Source organism: Eumetopias jubatus, unplaced genomic scaffold (genome assembly GCF_037043125.1).
Source record: "Eumetopias jubatus isolate StellerSeaLion01/CBP00866 unplaced genomic scaffold, mEumJub1_p1.0 scaffold_7, whole genome shotgun sequence".
NCBI lineage: Eukaryota > Metazoa > Chordata > Mammalia > Carnivora > Otariidae > Eumetopias > Eumetopias jubatus.
This window is the reverse complement of record NW_028274813.1, coordinates 89,621,001-89,641,516: the sequence shown is the minus strand read 5'-3', so window position 1 is coordinate 89,641,516 and position 20,516 is coordinate 89,621,001. Positions and strand designations below refer to the sequence as shown.

The window sequence follows — 20,516 nt, the reverse complement described above, 5'->3', positions numbered from 1 at the left end:
GCTTGTACATGGTTTCCTATTTGCCTTTAAGCAGTTTTATATATTTGATTTGTTGTAAGTTATTATAAGCAGAGGTACATGATTAAAAAAATTTCAGATATTTGAAGATGGCAAACTTTAGGTGCTGACTTCATTTGGTATAGACATTTTCAATTTTTAGATTGTGTTGCTTAATTTGAGAAATATAATAGATATTCTTGTAGTTGATAATAAAAGGTTGCTTAATAATGCAAATACCTTACGGCTTTGAATAAGATTGATACTCACTTTTAATTAAAATCACCTTGAAACTGTGCCAGATTAAAATTTAAGAAAACTTATGAATCAGTTAGTGAAATTTGTAATTGGAACTTGAAAACCTCTAAAGTGGAGGTATTCCCTTTGTGTGGAACTGTAGCAGTATAAATCCGTTGAAAAAAGAATGATCGGAAGATAGATAAAAAACTATTTATACTTAAGTGTAATTGACCTTGGTAATGATTAGCTTGAACAGAAGTCATTCTCATGTCTACCTTTAGTTCATATTGTTACTCTTATCTGAATAGTTGGATCACAGACCAGTTATGTATATATTTTTGCTAAATTCTGTATTACAAATGATTGAGATTGTATGTTAGGACCCCGAAGAGTCTCCACCAGCAAGGTTGCAAGTCAGTGGTAGTAGAGCACTACTGTGGGTCACAGTTTAATTTGGTATAGTAATGATTTGAGTCCCACCTCTATCACTTTCTAACTCTGTGACTAGGCATGTTACTTATTCTCTAAACCTCAGTAATTATAATAGTACTCTGATAGGATTCACCTGATTGGGTTTTTATGAGGATTAAATGAGATAACATGGTAAAGAATTCAGGCTCTGGTATCAGATAATCTGTGACTCGGCAAATTACTTACCTTTAACTACTTAACAAATTGCCTAACTCTGATTACTCTCTATTTCTTTGTTTCCTTATCGCTGAAATGGGAATAATATTAGAAGCTATCTGATAGTTTTATAAGGACTCAGAGTTAATATATATAAAGCATTTGATAAATGTTAGCTACTATGATTGTGATGTTATTATATAAAGTACTTAGCACATTGCTCAAAATATTAAATAACTACACAATAAATATTAGCTGTAATAATAATTGATTGTTGTTATTCGTGTCCAAGGTGGGAATGTTACTGGTTGTTGGTCTCTTGATCCTGAGTATGAGGTGATAATAGCTTAAAATTAAAGGCCATGCCACCAACAAATACAAGTATCCCAAATCCCTTTATTGGAGTCAGCTTCTGAATTCCTCTAATTCTGTTTGAGTCTGGGGGTTCTTTCATTCGTTATTTTTCTTTTTTAATATTTTGACTGGGAAGTGGAGAATTAGTAGAGAAAGTTTAGACTGTTGTAGTCTATGCCAGCCATTTATGTGGTGGTTTTTATGCTAAAGGTCAAGCCCATGTTGTTTGTTATTTTAAGTTTTAGCACATCATAGATGTGCTATTATGTGTAATATTTCAGAGACCCTAGTATAGAGTTATGTGATCCAAATTGATGTAGGATACTTCCATTTTAAACTTTTTTTAAGAGAGAAAAATAACCAAGTTTGGCCTAGCTAAATGAAGAGGTATTCTTTATTCAGTTAGCTTTTTTGGATTAATATCATAAAGGTCCCTTTTCTGGGAATATCTAATTTACAGAGGGGTAGCTGAGCTCAGGGCTAAAACTACTAGTGAGAACATACTAAGGAAAATATATTTCCAGTATTCCTTACCAGATATTAGAATTGAGTTTTTTCATTGTATTAAATGGGGGTTAGTAGCAGTTAAAAGCTTATAGGCCCTCTAATAGCAATAGCTGGTGGTGACTGGCAGGCTGTCATCCAAGGGGAAAAGAGGAATAAAAATCGTGTTATACAGTGGTTAATTTGTTTTAGATAAATTGTATTTTATATATGTTTTATGTGTTTTATATGTGTAGGTATATATTTTTGTGTGTACACATATTTATATATATGTCAAATATAAAAAGACAAATATAGGAAGATGCTTTATTAATGTTAAGATGTTAAGGACAATCAGCCTATCTTAATAGTTTATGAAGCACCTCTCCTATCCCTCCTCCTCTCCCCTAGGTGACCACTATCCTAAATTTTGCATTTGTACAAGTTTTTGAAGCTTTAGTTAGACCTGAAGCATTTATTATTTATTAACTTAAAAATTTTATAGCATTTTTCAGAACACTTATTTCTTTACTTCTGTATTTCTTTTTATTTTTTCATGGTGAAGAAATACTTTGGAAGCTGGTATACCTTTATTCTTGCATTTACTTTTTCACCTTCTATCCTCCCAGCCTTCCTAGAGAATTTCTTAAGGTTATCGAACTTTCTTTTTATTAGTATCCCTAGACTGAGACCAGCAGAGTAGCACTGATGGTTACATTTATCATTATCATTTGGTATTATAGTCTATCAGTGTGTTTATGTGTTTTTTTTTGTTTGTTTTTTGCATTCCACCTAGTGAGATGAGTGAGAAGTACGTTTAAATTCGCTTTTTTAGTTTTGTTTAAAGGTAGAATATTTCTGTTATAAAGTTAATGAACTTAATAAAAAGCAATGTTTATTATTCTTTACTTGGACACTTAGCCTTTATCATTCCTCCACTTCTTCATCTCTGGTAATAATCAATTGTCAGATTATAATCATTGTTGAGGAAGGAAAAAGGTTGGAAAGTGGGTAATTATATTTTGTTTAGGAATGAAATTTACACATTATAAAAGTTTCCCTTTACCCCAATATTCCTGGGTTTTATAACAGTCTGTTCCACTGTTGCAAAGCTTTGAATTAGTCTGATTTGGCATTGCCTTGGGCATCCAGTGGTGAGAATTCACCATTACTGCATTTCGGAAAGAAAAGAGTCAACAGTAAGTATTTTGTTCCTCTTGAATTATGTATATTTATGTGTTGGGTCATATATTTGTACACTAGTATGAGGGCAAAATTAAACTAATTTCAAGTTCTTAAGTGACTTTAGTGATTGGAAAGAGGTATTTAATTGACACCCCTGGAGACTGAAATCTTTTGTCTGTCCACAGGTTTTTATGGGACTGAATTCCCTGGATAAGAAAAAAAGCTCACTCTTCAAGAGAGCCAATAATTTGAGCCAGTTGGGATAGCTACTGTAGAATTTGAAGTTGTTATTTTAATGATACAGATTTACTGATGTATCTAGTGGTATTTAACGTTCAATGTGTGTTATAGGATCCTGATGGAGAAAATGCTCGTAGGGCATTGCAACGAACAGGAGGATCATTTCCAGGAGGACATGTACCCGATATGGGATCGGGGTTGATGAATTTACCACCTTCCATTCTCAATAATCCAAACATTCCTCCTGAGGTTATCAGTAATTTGCAGGCTGGTAGACTTGGTTCCACAATTTTTGTTGCTAATGTAAGTTTAAGCTTTAGTCTAAAATTTTGTCATTCAGTATTTAATTCTAATCATGAGATTATTAAATTAGATGAACGGGCTGTAGGTTTATAGAACATTTTGCTTATTTTTAACTACAGTAAGCGAAACAGTAATTATTATAAACTCGAACCCAATTTAAGTCTACATATGTAAGATTAGGGTGTAAATATGAGTAGGATTCTTTAAAAGAGAACTGTGGAATTTATAAATACCTAAGCAGTTCTTGAAAATATTTACTTGCATTATATGTGATTTTTGTTCATATTGGGAAATGGATTTCTTTCTTTAGCTTTGTTATTTGATATTTGTGAATGTGCACGTTGTAGTTGGTTTGTCATTTGTTCAAAGCTTTTGAAAGTCAGTGATATCAACAGTACTTTCCAAAATCTGAATTTCTCTCAGTAAAAATAGATGTGCAAGTTTCAAATGTATAAAACAGGATTGGGCAGTTGAGAGACTATTTCAGGAATTAAAAAATTAAGGAGAAGGAACAGTGTGGATGTAGCTTAATTGATTTTAAACAACTGAAGATGTTTCTACTTGAATATTCTTAATGTACCGTCTAACAAGAAGTATACTTTATAGTTTTGACAGTTTAGAAAAGATTTGTTTGTATTATTTATAAATGGGAAGAAGGGTTTATTAGGTATGTAACTTTATATAATTTTATGTTAAGCTTGACTTCAAAGTTGGTTGGAAGAAGCTAAAGGAGGTGTTCAGCATAGCTGGAACTGTAAAGCGGGCAGATATTAAAGAAGACAAAGATGGCAAGAGCAGAGGAATGGGCACAGTCACTTTTGAACAAGCAATTGAAGCAGTTCAAGCAATTTGTATCCTGATTTACACTTTAGCATTATTTAATAAGGTTGAAGAAGCTTGATACCATTTTGTGGGGATCATGGAATTTAAGGTTGCCTGGCTTAGAAATGTGTATTAGACTTAAGTCTCCAGCACATAAAAACCTTTACTATGTCCAAGTACTAAAGTCACTCTTAAAACTTGAATTAGCTAGGTATAAGCCTGGTATGAACTTCTTTCTACTTTCTCTTCCTACCACAACTAATTGTATGTATATCTGCTGTTGACAGTTAATGTAATCCATTGTACATTAATGCCGTTGCTTTAAACGAAGCCTTGTTAAATTTTCTTTTTTCAGTGGTTGAATTAGATTATATTTTATTTATAAAGTAAAACTGTAAAGCAAAGAATTCAAGATTTTTCTTTGAGTATATGGAAGAGACTAATACAAATAAGTACAATAGTAAAGATGTTAAAATTATGGAGGTAGTCTAAGATTATTCAAAATGTGTGTTCAAGTATAATTTTATAGTCTTAACTGAGTTTCCTTGACTGAACCAACAGCTATGTTCAATGGGCAGTTTTTGTTTGATAGACCTATGCATGTGAAAATGGTGAGTTCCTATATATCACTTCAGCCCTCTTCAAATCTTTTATCTGCTCTCCTCTGCATTATAGATCCTTTCAGTTATGAATTAACCATATAATAAACTTTTTTTGCAATTAGGATGACAAGTCTGTCCCTCATGAAGACTACCGTTCACATGATAGTAAAACACCACAGTTACCACGTAAGTAAAAGTTATTATTAGAAACAGTGCAGACTACCTGTTTTTCAATTTTATTACATGCTAAGCAAAACTCTTTATTTTTGTGTGTATATCGCAAATTGCCCTCAGTTTAGGGTGGGTTAGTTTTAGGAGTTATGGCGGTAGGTTGTCATGATGAGGAAGAGTGAAAAGATGAGTATGTATCATTTTTTTTTGGTGGTTTTTCCTGGTTATACTAGCTATACATACTAAAAAAATTTGGTAAGTTCATATACATGAAGGGAAAAGGAGTCCTTTTAATTTTACCACAAGTAGACTCCATTATAACATTTTTGTGTATCTTTCCTAGCCTTTCTTTATATGTGTATTTTTTTACATAGTTGAGTACTACCATATAAATAATTTTGTATTTTTTTGTGTGTGTTTAACATTAATAAGCTATATTCCATGTTGAAAATTCTTTCCAAGTATTTTTATTAGGTGTATAATAGTCTATCGTATAGATGCTCCATAATTATTTCGATGTATAATTGTCTGCGTATAGATGCTCCATAATTATTTTGCAGTTATGTTTGGTATATTTGTTTTAACTTTTTCTCTTTAATTATCAACAGAGTAATTCATGTCTTTGCATACAAATACTTGGTATGTTTTTTATTTCCTTCAAGTAGATATACAGGTTCTCAGGTATGCTCATTGGTCAGTATTATCAAATTGTTTTCCAAATGATTATAACACAGTGTAATGTACTTAACATCTCTGTCTCAATGCTCCATCTGCAAAATGAGGATGATAATAGCACTTTTATCATGGGTCCGGCATGAGTGTTGCATGAGTTAATATATGTAAAGCACTTAGAAGAGTTCTGGTATAATGTACATACTCAAAAATACTAGCTCTTGTTCTTCCTATTTTACTATACCATCTCTGGTTTTTATTAAAGTTTTTTAATCGTAGACTATTTTAAATATACAGACAAAAATAAAATTACTCCTGTAGTTATCACAGGCCATATTTGTTTTAGATGAGTTTTCTTTAAGTAAAATTTTACAGATAAAGTTGAGAGTCCCCCTCTCTCCTGACCACCAGATACACCATACCAAGAGGAAACAACTTAAGGAATATAGTGTTTATCACTTAGGCTTTAGTCATTTGTCTACGCATTTATACATCCATAAATACTACATGAAATTGTTTTGTTGGATATAAAATTTGGGGTGAGTGACATCATATTGTATATATTATTCTGCAGCTTGCTGTTTTTGGTTTAATACCGTTTTTGAGATGCATTTATATTGATGTAGCTGTAGTTCCTTCATTTTAACTTGCTTAATACCACATTATATATATATTTTTGTTTTTTTAGGTTATTCTAGTTTTTGGCCATTAGAAACAGTACTAAGTTGGGGAGTATTTATTCTTTTTCTGTTAGAATAATCTGTTCTCTCAGTGTTCATGAGAAATTACTTGTAATACTGTCTGGCCTTCCTGTATTATTTGGGGGAAGACTTGAACTAATGATTGTTCATATTTCCTATTGCTTCTTGAATCAGTATTGGTTATTTCTATTTTTCTAAGATTTTTACCATTTTTGTTCATTTTCAAATTTATTGGCATAAAATAGTCTTTTAAATTTCTGCTACATCTATAGTTCTTCCCTCTGATAAATTCCAAAGGTTTGCAATTTCTCTTTTTTCTTGGTCAGTTTTGCTTAGATTTTTCAGTTTAATTAGTGCTTTCAAAGACGTGAATTTCATTTTTGTATCTTAATTTCTGGTCTTTGCTTTAATACTTTTTCTCTCTATTTCTTTGGGTTTAGTTTCTTATTTTTGTCCAGATTCCTTAAGCTGAATGTTTACTTCACTCATTTTGCAGCCTCTCTTTTCTAGTAAAAGTAGTTATAACTATTAAATTTAGCCGTTGTACACAGGTTTTGGTATGGAGTATTTATTGTGATTTAGTTTTTATTAAATTACTATTATGATTTCTTCTTAAGTCATACATTGTTGAGTTTCTAACTGTATGGGGCTTTTTCTTACTAATTTTTAACTAAACAGTGTGGCCAGAGAAGATATGATTGTGATTCTTGGAATTAATTTGGACTTTGCATTATGGCCTAATATATGGCACTATTTTAATATATATTCCAGGTGTGCTTGGTGAGTGCAGTGTTCTATATATGTCCATTAAATTAAATTTTTTAATCATTTACATTTTCTTATGTCTCTATTAATAATCGTGTCTGCTTGTGCTGTCAATTACTGAGGGATGTATATGGTAAAATTTCCCACTAGAATGTTGGATTTGTCTTATTTTTTCTTGTTTTTACTTTAAGTATTTTGAAACTAACTTAGTAGGTACATCCAAGTTTAGAACTGACATATTTTCCCAATGAATCAAAATTTTATCTTTTTAAAATGATTTTATCTTTAGTAACTAAGTCTTTTGTCTAATATTAATGTAGATACAACAGCTTTGTTTTGTTTATTCACATTTATTGATTTATTTGCATTAATGCCCATTACCTTATTTTGTAATATATTTTTCTGGTTTTTTTTTTTTTTTTTTTTTTTTACAAATATTTTTCTCCTATCTTGCTTTCTCATTTAGTGGTTATCCTGGATTTTTAATGTAGTGATATGAAGTCTGGAGTTAATGTAATTATGCTTTTATTCAATAATAGAGTGATCTTTGAATGTTTTAGTTCTGATCACTTTTCTACTGAATTAGGAGCTATTATTGCTCATTGTCTTAGTTCTGTATTGCTTTTTTTTAGTCCCCCAAATTTGACATTACTATTATTTACCATTTTTTTTTTATCTTACCTTTCTCTGCTTTCACAGAGCCTGGCACTAATTTTGTTTTCCCTGAAGGATATATTTTAAAAGTTCTTGCGATGAGGATCTTTTGTTAGTAAATTTTCTCAATTTTGGATAGTCTCTAAATATCTTCAAAGATAGTTTTGCTGGTTTGCAATTTAAGATTGGTAGTTATTTTGTCTCAGCACTTTGAAAATATCCCAGTCTTCTGGCTTCCATTGTTGCTATATTAAGTCAACTGTCAGTTGAAATGTCCTTTCTTTATAGGTAATCTTTGTTCTTCATGTAGCTGATTTTAAGATACTTGTCTTTGGTATGCGGTTTTCTACAGTGTGGGTATGAATTACTTTTTACTGAGCCTTCACAATATGAGGATTCAGTTTTTTTAAAGTAAATTCTGGAAAATTCTCAGCTCATGTGTCTTTGAATATTGCCTTTTATTTCTTTACAGGGCAGTCTTTTTCTCCCTCAACCAAATTTACCTTATCACTTATTATTTATCATCTTTCAAGATCCTGCCTGGCTTTCTGCAGGGGCTTCTGGTTTACTTTTGCACTATTAGTACCCTTCTTTTTATTTAGATAAAAAAATATCCTCTGTTGTATTGAGACTTCTTCTAGATCTCTTCTTTTGAGATTCATGTTTTTACATATTCTTCTCTATTGAGATATAATATGAATTCATAGACTTTGACAGAATCAGTTTGTTTTTCTAGTTAATAATTATTAATGTCCTCATTTTTCCCTTCTCTTATTTTGCTCAGATTATTGTAACTTGTTAAGTGGGAGCCTTCTCATTTCCTATGCTGCTGACACTCTTACTTTTGGTAGAACTTGATTTTCCAGATCTGGGAAGATTTTTTTTTTTTTTTTTTTGGTCCCAGAGACATGGGATTGGCCTAATTTCGAGGAGTCCTGGTTCTTTTTAATGACGAATGATATCAGAGATGAAAATACGAGTTTTAGGTGTAGACATGAGCATTGCTGTTAGTCAAATGTGCTATTGCTTTCAGTTAGACCATTTTTAGGAACTGAGCTGAAAAAAGGTATTTCATTTACCAGATCACATTAATCTTTCCAACTTAACACAACATGCTTCTGTACTTTATCTTTTAAAAAATATATATGGCATATCATTTTCTCAGCCCTACCACTTAATTGCTACATTGACTAGCAAGAACTTTAAAGCCATACTCAGATTTAGTAGAATAAAATAATTCCCACTCAGATGTTAAGTCTTTAAGTTCATGAAATCAACTTCTTAAAGTCTATTTTCAACAAATTTAATTAGTTTATTTTAAGAGAGTTAGTAAAAAGAATACTGGGTTTAGAGACAGAAAACTTAAATTCTAGTCCTAGCTTAATCACATAGCTAAATGGCATTATACAAGTAACTTAAGGTCTCAAAAATTTCCTCCTCTATGGAAAATAGATGTGAAAACACTTAAGGTGCCATATAAATGTCAATAAATATGTCATGGACAAAACCAGGTAATGTAATATTTGTTTTATTCAATATTATGTTGTCATTGTTGTTGATTTTTTAGTTTGACTTAAAGCATCTTAAAAGTAATTCTTCTATTTTAAGTGGTTCTAAAATTTGAGCAAGGTTCTCATTTTCAGATATGTATATCATTTATAAGGTATATAATATTCAAAATCCTCTTCGTATTTCATTAATCCTTTTCAGTATGCCTTGAACCTAGGATATAAGATGGGCCTGCTTCATAAAACACTTCTTATTAATAAATGGTATTTTAGTGAGACTTCAGTGTGCTGCATTCTGATGAAAGCAAGAACCAGTGCTCTTATTTGCAAATTTGCAAAATTTTGGAAATTTTACTGCAGGCATCTAGCTTTAAAAAATTTATTTAGTGCCAGTTAGGTAATTATATATGGGTTAGTAATATTCTTATTTATGCTTTAGGCGGTCTTGGAGGCATTGGAATGGGACTTGGTCCAGGCGGACAGCCTATTAGTGCCAGCCAGTTGAACATAGGTGGTGTAATGGGAAATTTAGGTCCAAGTGGTGAGTATTCTCACATTCTTATTTCTTTTTAAATGGTACATTTGCTAGATTACAAAGCTTACATTTACTAGTTTGTAATAATGTCCAAAGGACTCTCTTTATAGTTGAGCATTTAGGATGTCATTCAGTCTGAAAAAAGAATGAAACCTCAAGACCAGAGAACATGAAAGAGGGTGAGCAGAGGTCAGTCAGGTTCCTCTGAGGCCTGTTGTGTTGTAGCTAGTCTTTTAGCAATTTGGATTTTAAAATGTCTGTAAGGCAGAAGGCAAATGTTTCAATGTAGTGCCTTGTGTGTTGTGGATATACAGTATTTGTATTTGACTAAAATGCTACCCTATCATAAGCAGGTTAAATTTATATGTATAGCTGGGAAGGTAGCTTTCCAGAGAGCTGTTTGGCTCTTTACCTGGGCTAATTTACAGTTTGTCTTTGAAGATTAGTTTTTTAAACTTTTTGGTTTCAGAACCCCTTTACTCTCTTAAATTTCGTTGAGGATCCCAAAGTGCTTTCATTTATGTAGTTACGTTTGTCAATATTGACTGTATTAGAAATTAAAACTTAGAAATTTAAAACTACTTACGTATTTATTTAAGATAACAGTAATAAACTCGTGTTAACATAAATAAAATTTTTAAGAAACTAAGTTGTATTTTCCAATACAAAAAAATTAGTGAGAAGAGTGGCATTGTTTTACCTTTTTTGTACATCTCTTTAATGTTTGGTTTAATGCAAGACAGCCATGCTCTTGTATCTGCTTCTGCATTTAGTTTGTTACAGTATCAGACAACATGTACTTTCTGGAAAATTACACCTTATATTCATGAGAGAATGAGAGTAAAACAGTCAGATATCCTAATATTATGTGATGAATGAAATAGTTTTGACTTATTGGACCCCAGACCATACTTCAAGAACTGTGTCTTAATTGATGGACTAATAAATGCTGTCAGATTCCTGTTTCTGCTGAGATGCTATAGCTAAACTTGTAAATTATGAGGGTAGCTATACTGTAATCATTCTGACCCAAACAGATAGAAACTTTGTCCCTTAGTCTTAGGCCTTCCACTCTCCTAAACACATGCTTTTTTATTTTTAGTTTTTTACTGCTCCCTTAGCTGCCATGTAAAGAGTCCTTACTTTCTGACTTGATCTCTCAATCTGCTGTGGTGATATTTGTGTTTGCGTGGTGTGTTGAAAAAAAAAAGAAGAGGGAACGATTACCTAGTCGTAGATATTCTCTGCTTGAATGTGAGTGTGACCAGTGACTTTTGTTTTCTCATTCAATAAATATTCATAGAAGCCTCTTTGAAGACTCATCAGCTTAGACAGCTGATGTGGCATAGCACACAAGCCACCTGTGCCCTGCTGCTTCTCTAGCGTTCCATCATGACTAGACCAGTGGTATCTTTTGTTTTATTGCGTTATGTCATTCTTTAGTCATAAAAATAAGATTGACTGAACGTACATACTGTGTATTTTATTTGAGGTATGGGAATGGATGGTCCAGGTTTTGGAGGAATGAATAGAATTGGAGGAGGTATGTATAAGCATTTGTTTTTTGTATGTACCCATCACGATTTTTAGTAAATTAGAAGCTGTGTTGAGAATTCCAAGGAAAAAAACATCATGGTTTATTGTTGGCTCACACCTAAAGGCTGCTAGCAGAAATTGAGCCTGGTACATACTTAAGGGATATGGAAATTGATGTGTTTAGAAGGCCCTGGACAAGGTAGGGTGGATGAAGAGCTTACTGATGAGACTTAACATTTACAAAATGTACCTTTCGGCTATATAACAGTCAAATCTCAGAATTAATCTTTATTCCATAGGAATTGGGTTTGGTGGTCTGGAAGCAATGAATAGCATGGGAGGATTTGGAGGAGTTGGCCGAATGGGAGGTAGGTAAATGTAGGAATGGGTCCTGTAGATGTCTTCGGAGGGCATATGGGCATCGGGAATAGGGACAGGCATGATGGGACTGGGGATATTATATGGCATGTGAGGTAAGTTGGTAAATCACGGACCTTTTTGTATTTGTGACTTTTGCTGTCTTTTCAGTTTAGTTTTAAAATTTTCCTAAATGGATTACCATGTACTCTGATGCACTTGAAAAAGGGTTAATTTGTTGCATAATCTTTTCAGAGCTGTACCGTGGTGCAATGACTAGTAGCATGGAGAGAGATTTTGGACGTGGTGATATTGGAATAAATCGAAGCTTTGGAGATTCCTTTGGTAGACTTGGTAGGGCTGGCTGCATATTTCTCCTTTTCTTTTTGCAGGTCGTATTGTTCAGAGTCTGTTTCCTTTTTTTTAAGAACAATTGGAAGTTAATAATGTTTCACATAATTTATTACTTGATGAAAAACACTTTAGGAATTTTAATGTACTCGCTCACTTTTTCAGTATATTATATATTTGAACCCTATTTCTAGAAATATTTTTTGGTTACTGTACATCTGAGAGCATAGTACCTTGGGGATTTTAAAATACGATTATTCAAATTAATTAGTATATTATCTTTCCATCCTTGTTTAGGCAGTGCAATGATTGCAGGAAGAATAGGAGCTTCTAACATGGGTCCAGTAGGATCTGGAATAAGTAGGTTTAAATTTTACTAGAATTTATTTAGTAATATTTGAGTGCTTGCAAAAGACTTTGCAAGAATAGTTATTGTAGTGTAGTAATACTTTGTTCTTATGTGTTAATATGTCTTGTCATAATTTAGAGAAATTCTGATACTTAGCTTTTCTGTTTGATCACTGTTTGAAATTTCTACACTAACTTTGAATTTTACTTCTTTGACATTTCTAAACTAACACCAGAGTATGTGTTAACTGTCAGCTAATCCAAGAAGCTCCATTCCAACTAAGGAATCGGGGGATTTCTGTGATCTCATGTCAGGAGCAACTTTTGCCTTAGCACCAGCTTTGTTCCCTTGCCTGTTGTCTACAGCTGCTCTTGGTGACTGGCTTATTTCATCTGTGACCATCTTATGTCTTTTGGTAGATGCAGGTGAATCACCCCAGTTATAATACCTCTAGAGACCCCTGAGGTTGAGGGCTAAGGTTGAAAGAGATGCTTATTTCCTCTCCTCTTAAACTTTTCCTGTGACAGAATCAAGAGTAGTTGCCCCATGTCTTCCATCTGTTTCCACTACCACATTTGAAGCCTTATATTAAGTCTTAAGACATGGCTCAGTTTTTGATCTCTGTTGCTTACTGAGCCATGTCTCTATGAGCTCTCCATACTTTACTGACTTTTAATTGATTGAAATCTCACAAATAGGAAATACAGCCTACTTGAACTTTTCTAAAATCCTGTCAGCTAAAGATATTTACTTCCATTGTACCTTGCTTCTCATTCCCTTTCATCATTTTTTTAGCCTTGGTCATTTTCCATTAATCCTAACTTCTCTACTTTCCTTTTTCACCTCAGTGTTTATACTTCTGTTTTCCTACCTTTATATTTGTTATTCATGGAAAGTCAATTTGAAGGTGATGTTAATTTTAGAATTTCTATATATGGGGATATTAAGTACAAGAAAAAAGGATATTTTGAGAATGAATAGGACTGGAGTTAATTAAAGGGGACTCAGTGCATAACAATGAATTGGGTATGAGCTGTGAGTTAAATTCTCAGGCTCTAGCCAAAGGTGTATGATTCCATTTTTTGTTATCTCCTTAAGTTCTATATAATATTGAGATTAAAAGTTCGGTTTTTCTGTGGTTATTGAAAATTGAATTGATATGAAAGAGAAATTGCATGAAAAACAGAAGATACTGAGGTGAAAGAATATTAATGTGGGAGAGTATGATGAGATCAATAGTTAACGTGTTGGAGTTGTAATAATTTGAATTCACTTCATATATCTTTGTTCTGGCATTTATTAAACATGGTATTATTAAAGAAAAATGATAAAAGCTACTATAACATGAATGGATCCAATAACTGGTGGAGAGTTTATATAACTTATATGATGTATTTTATGATCAGAATATAATTTTATAGAAGTATATATGTATGACGTATTTATGTAGTGGCTAGAATGAGCAGAGTCAGTTAGCCATTAACATTCAACTAACTGAATGTATACAAATTAAATTGTTTCTTAGAAGATTGTTCTATTGTGTATATGAAAATGGTTTTATGTTTATATATGATCCAATTATATAAATGAATTAATTTTTCTCTCCCTTTCTTTCTCGAAAATGATTCTCTCCCTCCTCTTTTTCCTCTTCTTTCTCCTTTTTCTTCCATTTTTAAAACAAAAACACCCAAATTCCCAAAACCCCCCTTCCCTTCTTGAAATCCAGGTGGTGGCATGGGTGGCATGAACAATGTGACTGGAGGAATGGGGATGGGATTGGACCGGATGAGCTCCAGCTTTGATAGAATGGGACCAGGTATAGGAGCTATCCTGGAAAGGAGCATCGATATGGATCGAGGATTTCTATCTGGTCCCATGGGAAGCGGAATAAGAGACAGAATAGGCTCCAAAGGCAACCAGATATTTGTCAGAAATGTAAGCAACTAAATGTAAAGGATACTTAAATTTTTTTTTTCTTTGTATATCTGTTACTAATACCTTTTTTCATTCTAGCTGCCTTTTGACTTGACTTGGCAGAAACTAAAAGAGAAATTCAGTCAGTGTGGTAAGTATGCTAATGACTGCAGACATGTTAATATTGATTATGGAGGAACAAATGATTTTAAACTTTTAAACACTGTGTTTAGACCTTACCTGTCCAGATGTTTGTTCCTGGATAGTACGACAGGTCTAATTCCACTTCAAGTAAATTACTCTGCTGTCTTCTGATACAGAGCAGTACAAATTACTACTAAATAACAAGATTCAGAGTAGAGCCTATCATTGTCTTCTGTGGATAAAGAAAGGGCTTGTTTTATTACCTGATTCTTAAAAGGTTAATATATCATCATTGCTTGCGTTTAAAAAGACTTTTTCTTCTGTGGGAAATATTAATGAAGGGTATATTTATTTCCTTGCTTGTAGTGTAGTGCAGTGCCTTGTCAACATGACCCCAAAATGCTGACATCCAAATGATGTGGAATTAATAGACGAGACCCATTCTGCACACTCTGTTGCCTGCACAACACAGGAAACTTAGCTGGTAGCATAGAGTCCACTGCCTGGAATTCCTTAGATACATTCTGGTGGCCCTTCTAGCCCTTTTATAAACTGTTCTTGGCTGTGATGATGCTGTCTCTACAACCTTACTGTGTTCATTAAGTCTGTAGAAGATTAGATGGTTTTATTACTTTAAAAGAGGGCCTTTTTCTTAATGAGAGAATTAGTGTGAGTGGAACAACATAACAGATTTCCTGCCAGTACTTTTCTGCTATTGCATGGTATCCCAGAAACTATAATCACAATGGTAAGCTGTAGAGGTGCCATATAGTGATGAAAAGGGACATTCAGTTTCTGAGATTTGATGGAAACTTAGGAGTATTTAGAATATATCTTTTAATTTTTTGAGATCATTAGGTGAATAACTTCAGTATTCTCCCACAAAAGTAGCCTTTGGCTACTACCATAAAGTGGTAGTGATTACTTGTGATCAAAGTGGTCACATGGCTATCATCTATGTTCTCAGGGTACTTTATACCCAACTCTGTGGTAATAATCTGCTCACATATTTTCTTCCCTCCTAGATGGAGGCTCTTGATGCAAGAACTGTCATCTTTCTTCTAACATTTTTCATTGCCTTGATACATACAGTAAGAGTTTGTTAAGTGTTTATGAGTGAGTTAAGCACTCTGAGCAGATCTTATTCATTATATACGCTTGGTTCCTTCTTAGTAAGAGACTAGTGGTGCTCCAGGCATCTTCCCTGGACAATATCTGCCTGTAAGTGGCTCACCAGCAAGCCGTCTGCTTATTAAATGTCTATACAGATCTTCCTCAACTTACGATGGGGCTGTGCTTAACCTACTGAGCATCATAGCCTTGCTTAGCCTATCTTAAACATGCGCAGAACATTTAACATTAGACTACAGTTGGGCAAAATCCTCTAACACGAAACTTATTTTATAATAAGGTATTGAGTATCTCACGTAATTGATTAAATACTATACTGAAAGTGAAAGAGGGGTTACGTGGGTACAGAATGGTTATAAATGTATGGATTGTTTATCCCTGTGATTGCCTGGCTTACTGGGAGCTGTTGTTCAGTGTCTTCTGCCCAGTGTCGTAAGTATCATATCACATATCACTAGCTTGGGGGAAGATCAAAATTCAAAGTACAGTTTCTACTGTGTATCACTTTCGCACAATCATGATGTCAAAAAAATTGTAAGTCGAACCATTGTAAGTTGGGACCATCTATAGGGGCTAACTGTCTTTGATAGGGCAAATACAAAGGCCCTAGAAAATGTATTTTAGGTTATACTACCTTCAGTACATTTCCTCAGCCTTTATAATTTAGGGGGAAATGTGTTCAAATATCCCCAAAGATGTAACAAGATGAGAAATAAGTGACTGTAGTAAAAATAGATCTATTTTTATCCTACCCTATGTAATTCCTCAGTGACATGCATTTTTAAGGAAGCGGAGTATAAATAAACTGACTCATTCAGAATTGGACACTACATTAGTTTAAGTTGTGCTAATGGGGTCAAATAGACATAGTCTTTCAAACTTGCTCCCATATTTACTGTCCACTTTAGCTGTATTTTGACCTTCTGGCTCAGTATGATGCAGGACCGTAACATTTTAGAACTGCAGTGCAAGGAAAGCCCGTTCAATTATTCTTCTATAAACCATGTAAACAAATACAACTTTGTTTCACACATTTCCATTATGGAGTTTTTCTAGATCAGTATGCTTGTTAACAGATAGAAAGTAGAGACTTGTGGTAGATTTTCTTTACTAAAGCACATGCTGCTTCAGGCATGACTAGTGGACCTTAACTCTGGAATAATTTAATAGTAAAAATAATGCAGTAACAGTAAAAATAATATACAAAGAGCATTCAGAAACACTAAAGCTTTGTTTTTTGTCCCTTGTATCATAATTATGACTTCTTGTAGAATATCTGATTTTGCTTTTTCCTCTTGTTTCTATGTTACAGCTTCACTTTGGTAGTAGATTTTTATTGAACCATTTATTTGTGCTTTTAATTTGGTGTCTTTTTAGATGTGTTTTTATATCATCATTTCTCAAAGCATACCACAGGATGTTAATAGGCTGGATTAAATAAAGTGAAAAGTTCTCTTTCACTGAAGGATAAGTCATTTTTATAACTAGTATATTGGTAACAGCAATATGTTTGATTATTCTGTGGTACTGATTTCTCATTGCATACTATTTTGTCCTATGACTGTTGTTAAAATAGCAGTTCTAGTTTTGTTTTTCATGGAATCATACAAGATCAGTAGATATTTAAGTCATTTAAGAAAGTCCTCAAGAGCATGTAAAAATAGCTAAGGAGGTCTGATTTTAATTTTTTGAAACTAAATTTTTTTCTCCTCAATTATCTTTAGAGAAATTAATTATCTTAATTGCTGTTTTTAATGGGATTTAGAAGAAACTTAGAAAGCATATGACTCTTTCTGGTTCTGTGCCTAGTGGGGATTTTTGGACAGTCTAACCATGAAACACATACAGGCCATTTTCTATAGCCTGAGTGTCCAAACTGTAAGCATGTTGAAGCATCCTGGCTGAGAGACCTTGTCAAATTGAAATGCCATGAGATCATCGTGAGTCCAGGAATTTGGGAGTCTGAGTGTTGATTCCTAAATTGAGACAATTTAAGAGAAGAAAAAAAGAGAGAGAAACTTGTCTTGAAAGATTGAGACAGATTTTGCATGAGATAATTACATATTTTCCTTTGAAGTTTTGAAGGTTTCTTGCTTAATGAACCTTAGTATTATTGCTTATAAACCTATGACGGGATGCTCATGTTAAGAAAAGCCCTAAGTTTTTATAAAAGGTAAAAGTAGAATAAGGAAGAACCTCTAACCTTAAAAGCCCTTGAAAATTCTCCATAGTCTCCTTTGGAATCACTATACAGTGCTGCCATTTACCAAGGTATGCTTCTTTAATTAAACTTCTTTTTTTCAGGTCCCAGCATTCAGGATATTAAGAGGACTCTGGAAATTGCTCTACATCTATCTTTAAAGCTTTTTAAAGTTTCATTTTATGTTGTTTATTAGAAAATGTGATTTGTGTTTTTTGTTTTAACAGTTGTAGGTTATATATTGTTTGTATCTATTTTAATCATGATAATATTTTTTCTGGGGATTAGTCTGTTTTATAACTTTTAGAAACAGTTAAAGGCTGCCTAGCCTGGGTTACAAGATCATGGTTTTGGCTCACTATGACATTTATTAACTTGGACCATTTAATTACTATTGAGTGGGTGAGCAGTTGACCAGCAGTTGGTTTAAAAAAAATGCAGTAATGGTGGGATGGGAAATGGATGAAAAAACAAAAGTAGAAAACTAGTCCAGGATGTTGTAGATAAGAAAGATTTCAGATCAAGATTTAAACAGTAAACAAATTTTTCTAATCATGAATTGAGATTAAAATTGATCCTATCACCTGGAAAAGGGCTTATGCGATTTTTTGATAAGCCCTTTGCTTTTATTGTCCATCTCTTCCTTTTTAGTCCCTTTATAGAACTAAATATGTTTGGCTTTCTAAGTTTGTTGCTAGGCTAAAATTAGCCCATGGTGATTTGGCAACTAGATAATTTTCAAGGAAAGGAAATATTGTGGTAACTAGGCACACAACTCACCTGTTGTGGATCAGGTGATAATACATCCCAGTTTGCCTGGGGATAGTCTCCCTTTGCATCTGTTATTTGTGTGTGATTACTAATAACTCTCCATTTAACTATCTAAAGTGTTCTAGTTTGGATGGTGGATTTTTATGGACATTTTATAATTTGATAAATGATACTGATTTACTCAAATACCAGTCTCTAGAGTCAGCAATATTAACTGTATATGTAACAGTTGTCTGGTTTTCTTCCTCTTCTTCGAAGCTTCTCTGAGGTTCTTTGTGTTCTTACCATCACTGTTTTTACTTTTATTGATTTAAATCTATATCTCTTTCATGCCTATTTCTATAACCCATTTGGTGCCACTCTTACAGTGGAGTTCAAATTGTGATGTTGAATAAATAAATGACTTTGGAACTGTGCTTCATAAGCAGAATTAGTGGGGCCCTTTGTGGCCTGGTAAAAATTAAAATTCTGGACAGTTGCTATTATTTGCAGTCATGAAGGAATGAGAAGGAGGATAAAAGGGAAAGAAGAGAGATTAGGGAGACTGGGCAGAAAGTGACAATTGATTTTGTTTAAATTTAAAAGTTTGTTATTTGGGCATGGTGACTTGGTGGCATTTTGTGCTAGTTTGCCATATTGCTATAAAATTCACTTCAGAAACTAAGAATTTTCTTTAAAGTCTTTATTCATTTGAGAGAGAGTGTGTGTGTGTGTGCTCACAAGCTGGGGGAGGGGCAGAAGGAGAGGGAGAAGAAGGGAACCTGAGCAGGGAGCCTGACACGGGGCTTGATCCCAGGACTTGATCCCAGGACCTCCGGGATCATGACCTGAGCCGAAGGCAGATGCTTAACTAGCTGAGCCACCCAGGTGGCCCCAGAAACTAAGAATATAACATAAGGAATAAATTTTTTTTCTATTTTGATAAAATATTAAATCCTAAGCAAGTTTGATTCCTATTTTGTGTATTTTGACATATATATGTTACTTTATATGAATTGCATTATAGTCAGAATATAAAATCATGAGAATAATGTTTATATGATGTGTTATTTTTAAATCATTAATATTTTTAGCCAGTTATTTATCATTTCATTGGCTATGAGGAATTTCAGACCTGTGCAGTGAAATGAAGCTCATTTAAACTGACTAGTAATTCTATAATTTTTCTTTTACAGGTCATGTAATGTTTGCCGAAATAAAAATGGAGAATGGAAAGTCAAAAGGCTGTGGAACGGTCAGATTTGACTCCCCAGAATCAGCTGAAAAAGCCTGCAGAATAATGAATGGCATAAAAATCAGTGGCAGAGAAATCGATGTTCGCTTGGATCGTAATGCATAATTTCAAACCACGGTTGGAACATTCTTACATCTGTTTTGCTGAATCTCCTAGTAAAAAGTCATTTTTTTAGTAATACTGTATGCTTACAAAAGCTGTAAAAATGAACTTTTAAAACTCCCACCAGCTTTTAACAGTATAGTGTTAAATATACTGTGATTTTTGTTAATCTCAAGTTTGGGTTTTTAAAGACAGCAAGTCGGTCATTCAGTTTAAATGAATGGTTATACTGTTTTTAATGAAATAAGCCATTTTCTTGTTACTTTCAGTACTACATAGTGGGATTTGTTTGTTCAAGTTTCCTCAGCTTTTATCAGCTTACTGTAAGGTAAAACATAGATGATTTTTTCAAAACTTACATTTTATATATGTAATTGTCCTTGAAAAGAAAGGGCTCAGATAAATTAGGATGTGATTTTGGCTGGTTTTGAATTACTTTTCTTTGGTGATAAAGAATTATTGTAAGTAAGTTTTAGATTCTAAAGTTCAGGGTATTTTTTATTTCACTTAAATGAAGAAATGGAGTTTTCCTTCTCTTCCCTTCCCATCATTCACATTTTCCACATAA

The 20,516-nt window shown here is 33.2% G+C and overlaps 1 protein-coding gene across 3 annotated transcripts in view; it reads left to right on the top strand.

Annotated features, from left to right (window-relative positions):
- The window catches only part of MYEF2 (myelin expression factor 2), a 29,351-nt gene extending 8,836 nt beyond the window's left edge, over nucleotides 1-20,515 (top strand). For 2 of the 3 annotated variants that reach the window (XM_028126712.2, XM_088024778.1), the window contains 11 exons: nucleotides 3,238-3,429; nucleotides 4,127-4,280; nucleotides 4,813-4,862; nucleotides 4,976-5,039; nucleotides 9,764-9,865; nucleotides 11,352-11,402; nucleotides 11,695-11,763; nucleotides 12,008-12,106; nucleotides 14,179-14,387; nucleotides 14,466-14,517; nucleotides 19,788-20,515. In XM_028126712.2, the coding sequence (XP_027982513.1) occupies nucleotides 3,238-3,429; nucleotides 4,127-4,280; nucleotides 4,813-4,862; nucleotides 4,976-5,039; nucleotides 9,764-9,865; nucleotides 11,352-11,402; nucleotides 11,695-11,763; nucleotides 12,008-12,106; nucleotides 14,179-14,387; nucleotides 14,466-14,517; nucleotides 19,788-19,951 (1,206 nt within the window). In that variant the 3' untranslated portion in view covers nucleotides 19,952-20,515. Of the gene's footprint in view, nucleotides 1-3,237; nucleotides 3,430-4,126; nucleotides 4,281-4,812; nucleotides 4,863-4,975; nucleotides 5,040-9,763; nucleotides 9,866-11,351; nucleotides 11,403-11,694; nucleotides 11,764-12,007; nucleotides 12,107-12,400; nucleotides 12,464-14,178; nucleotides 14,388-14,465; nucleotides 14,518-19,787 lie in introns of all 3 variants that reach the window. The other variant, XM_028126711.2, reaches the window with a different exon arrangement.
- Nucleotide 20,516: the final 1 nt, after the last annotated feature.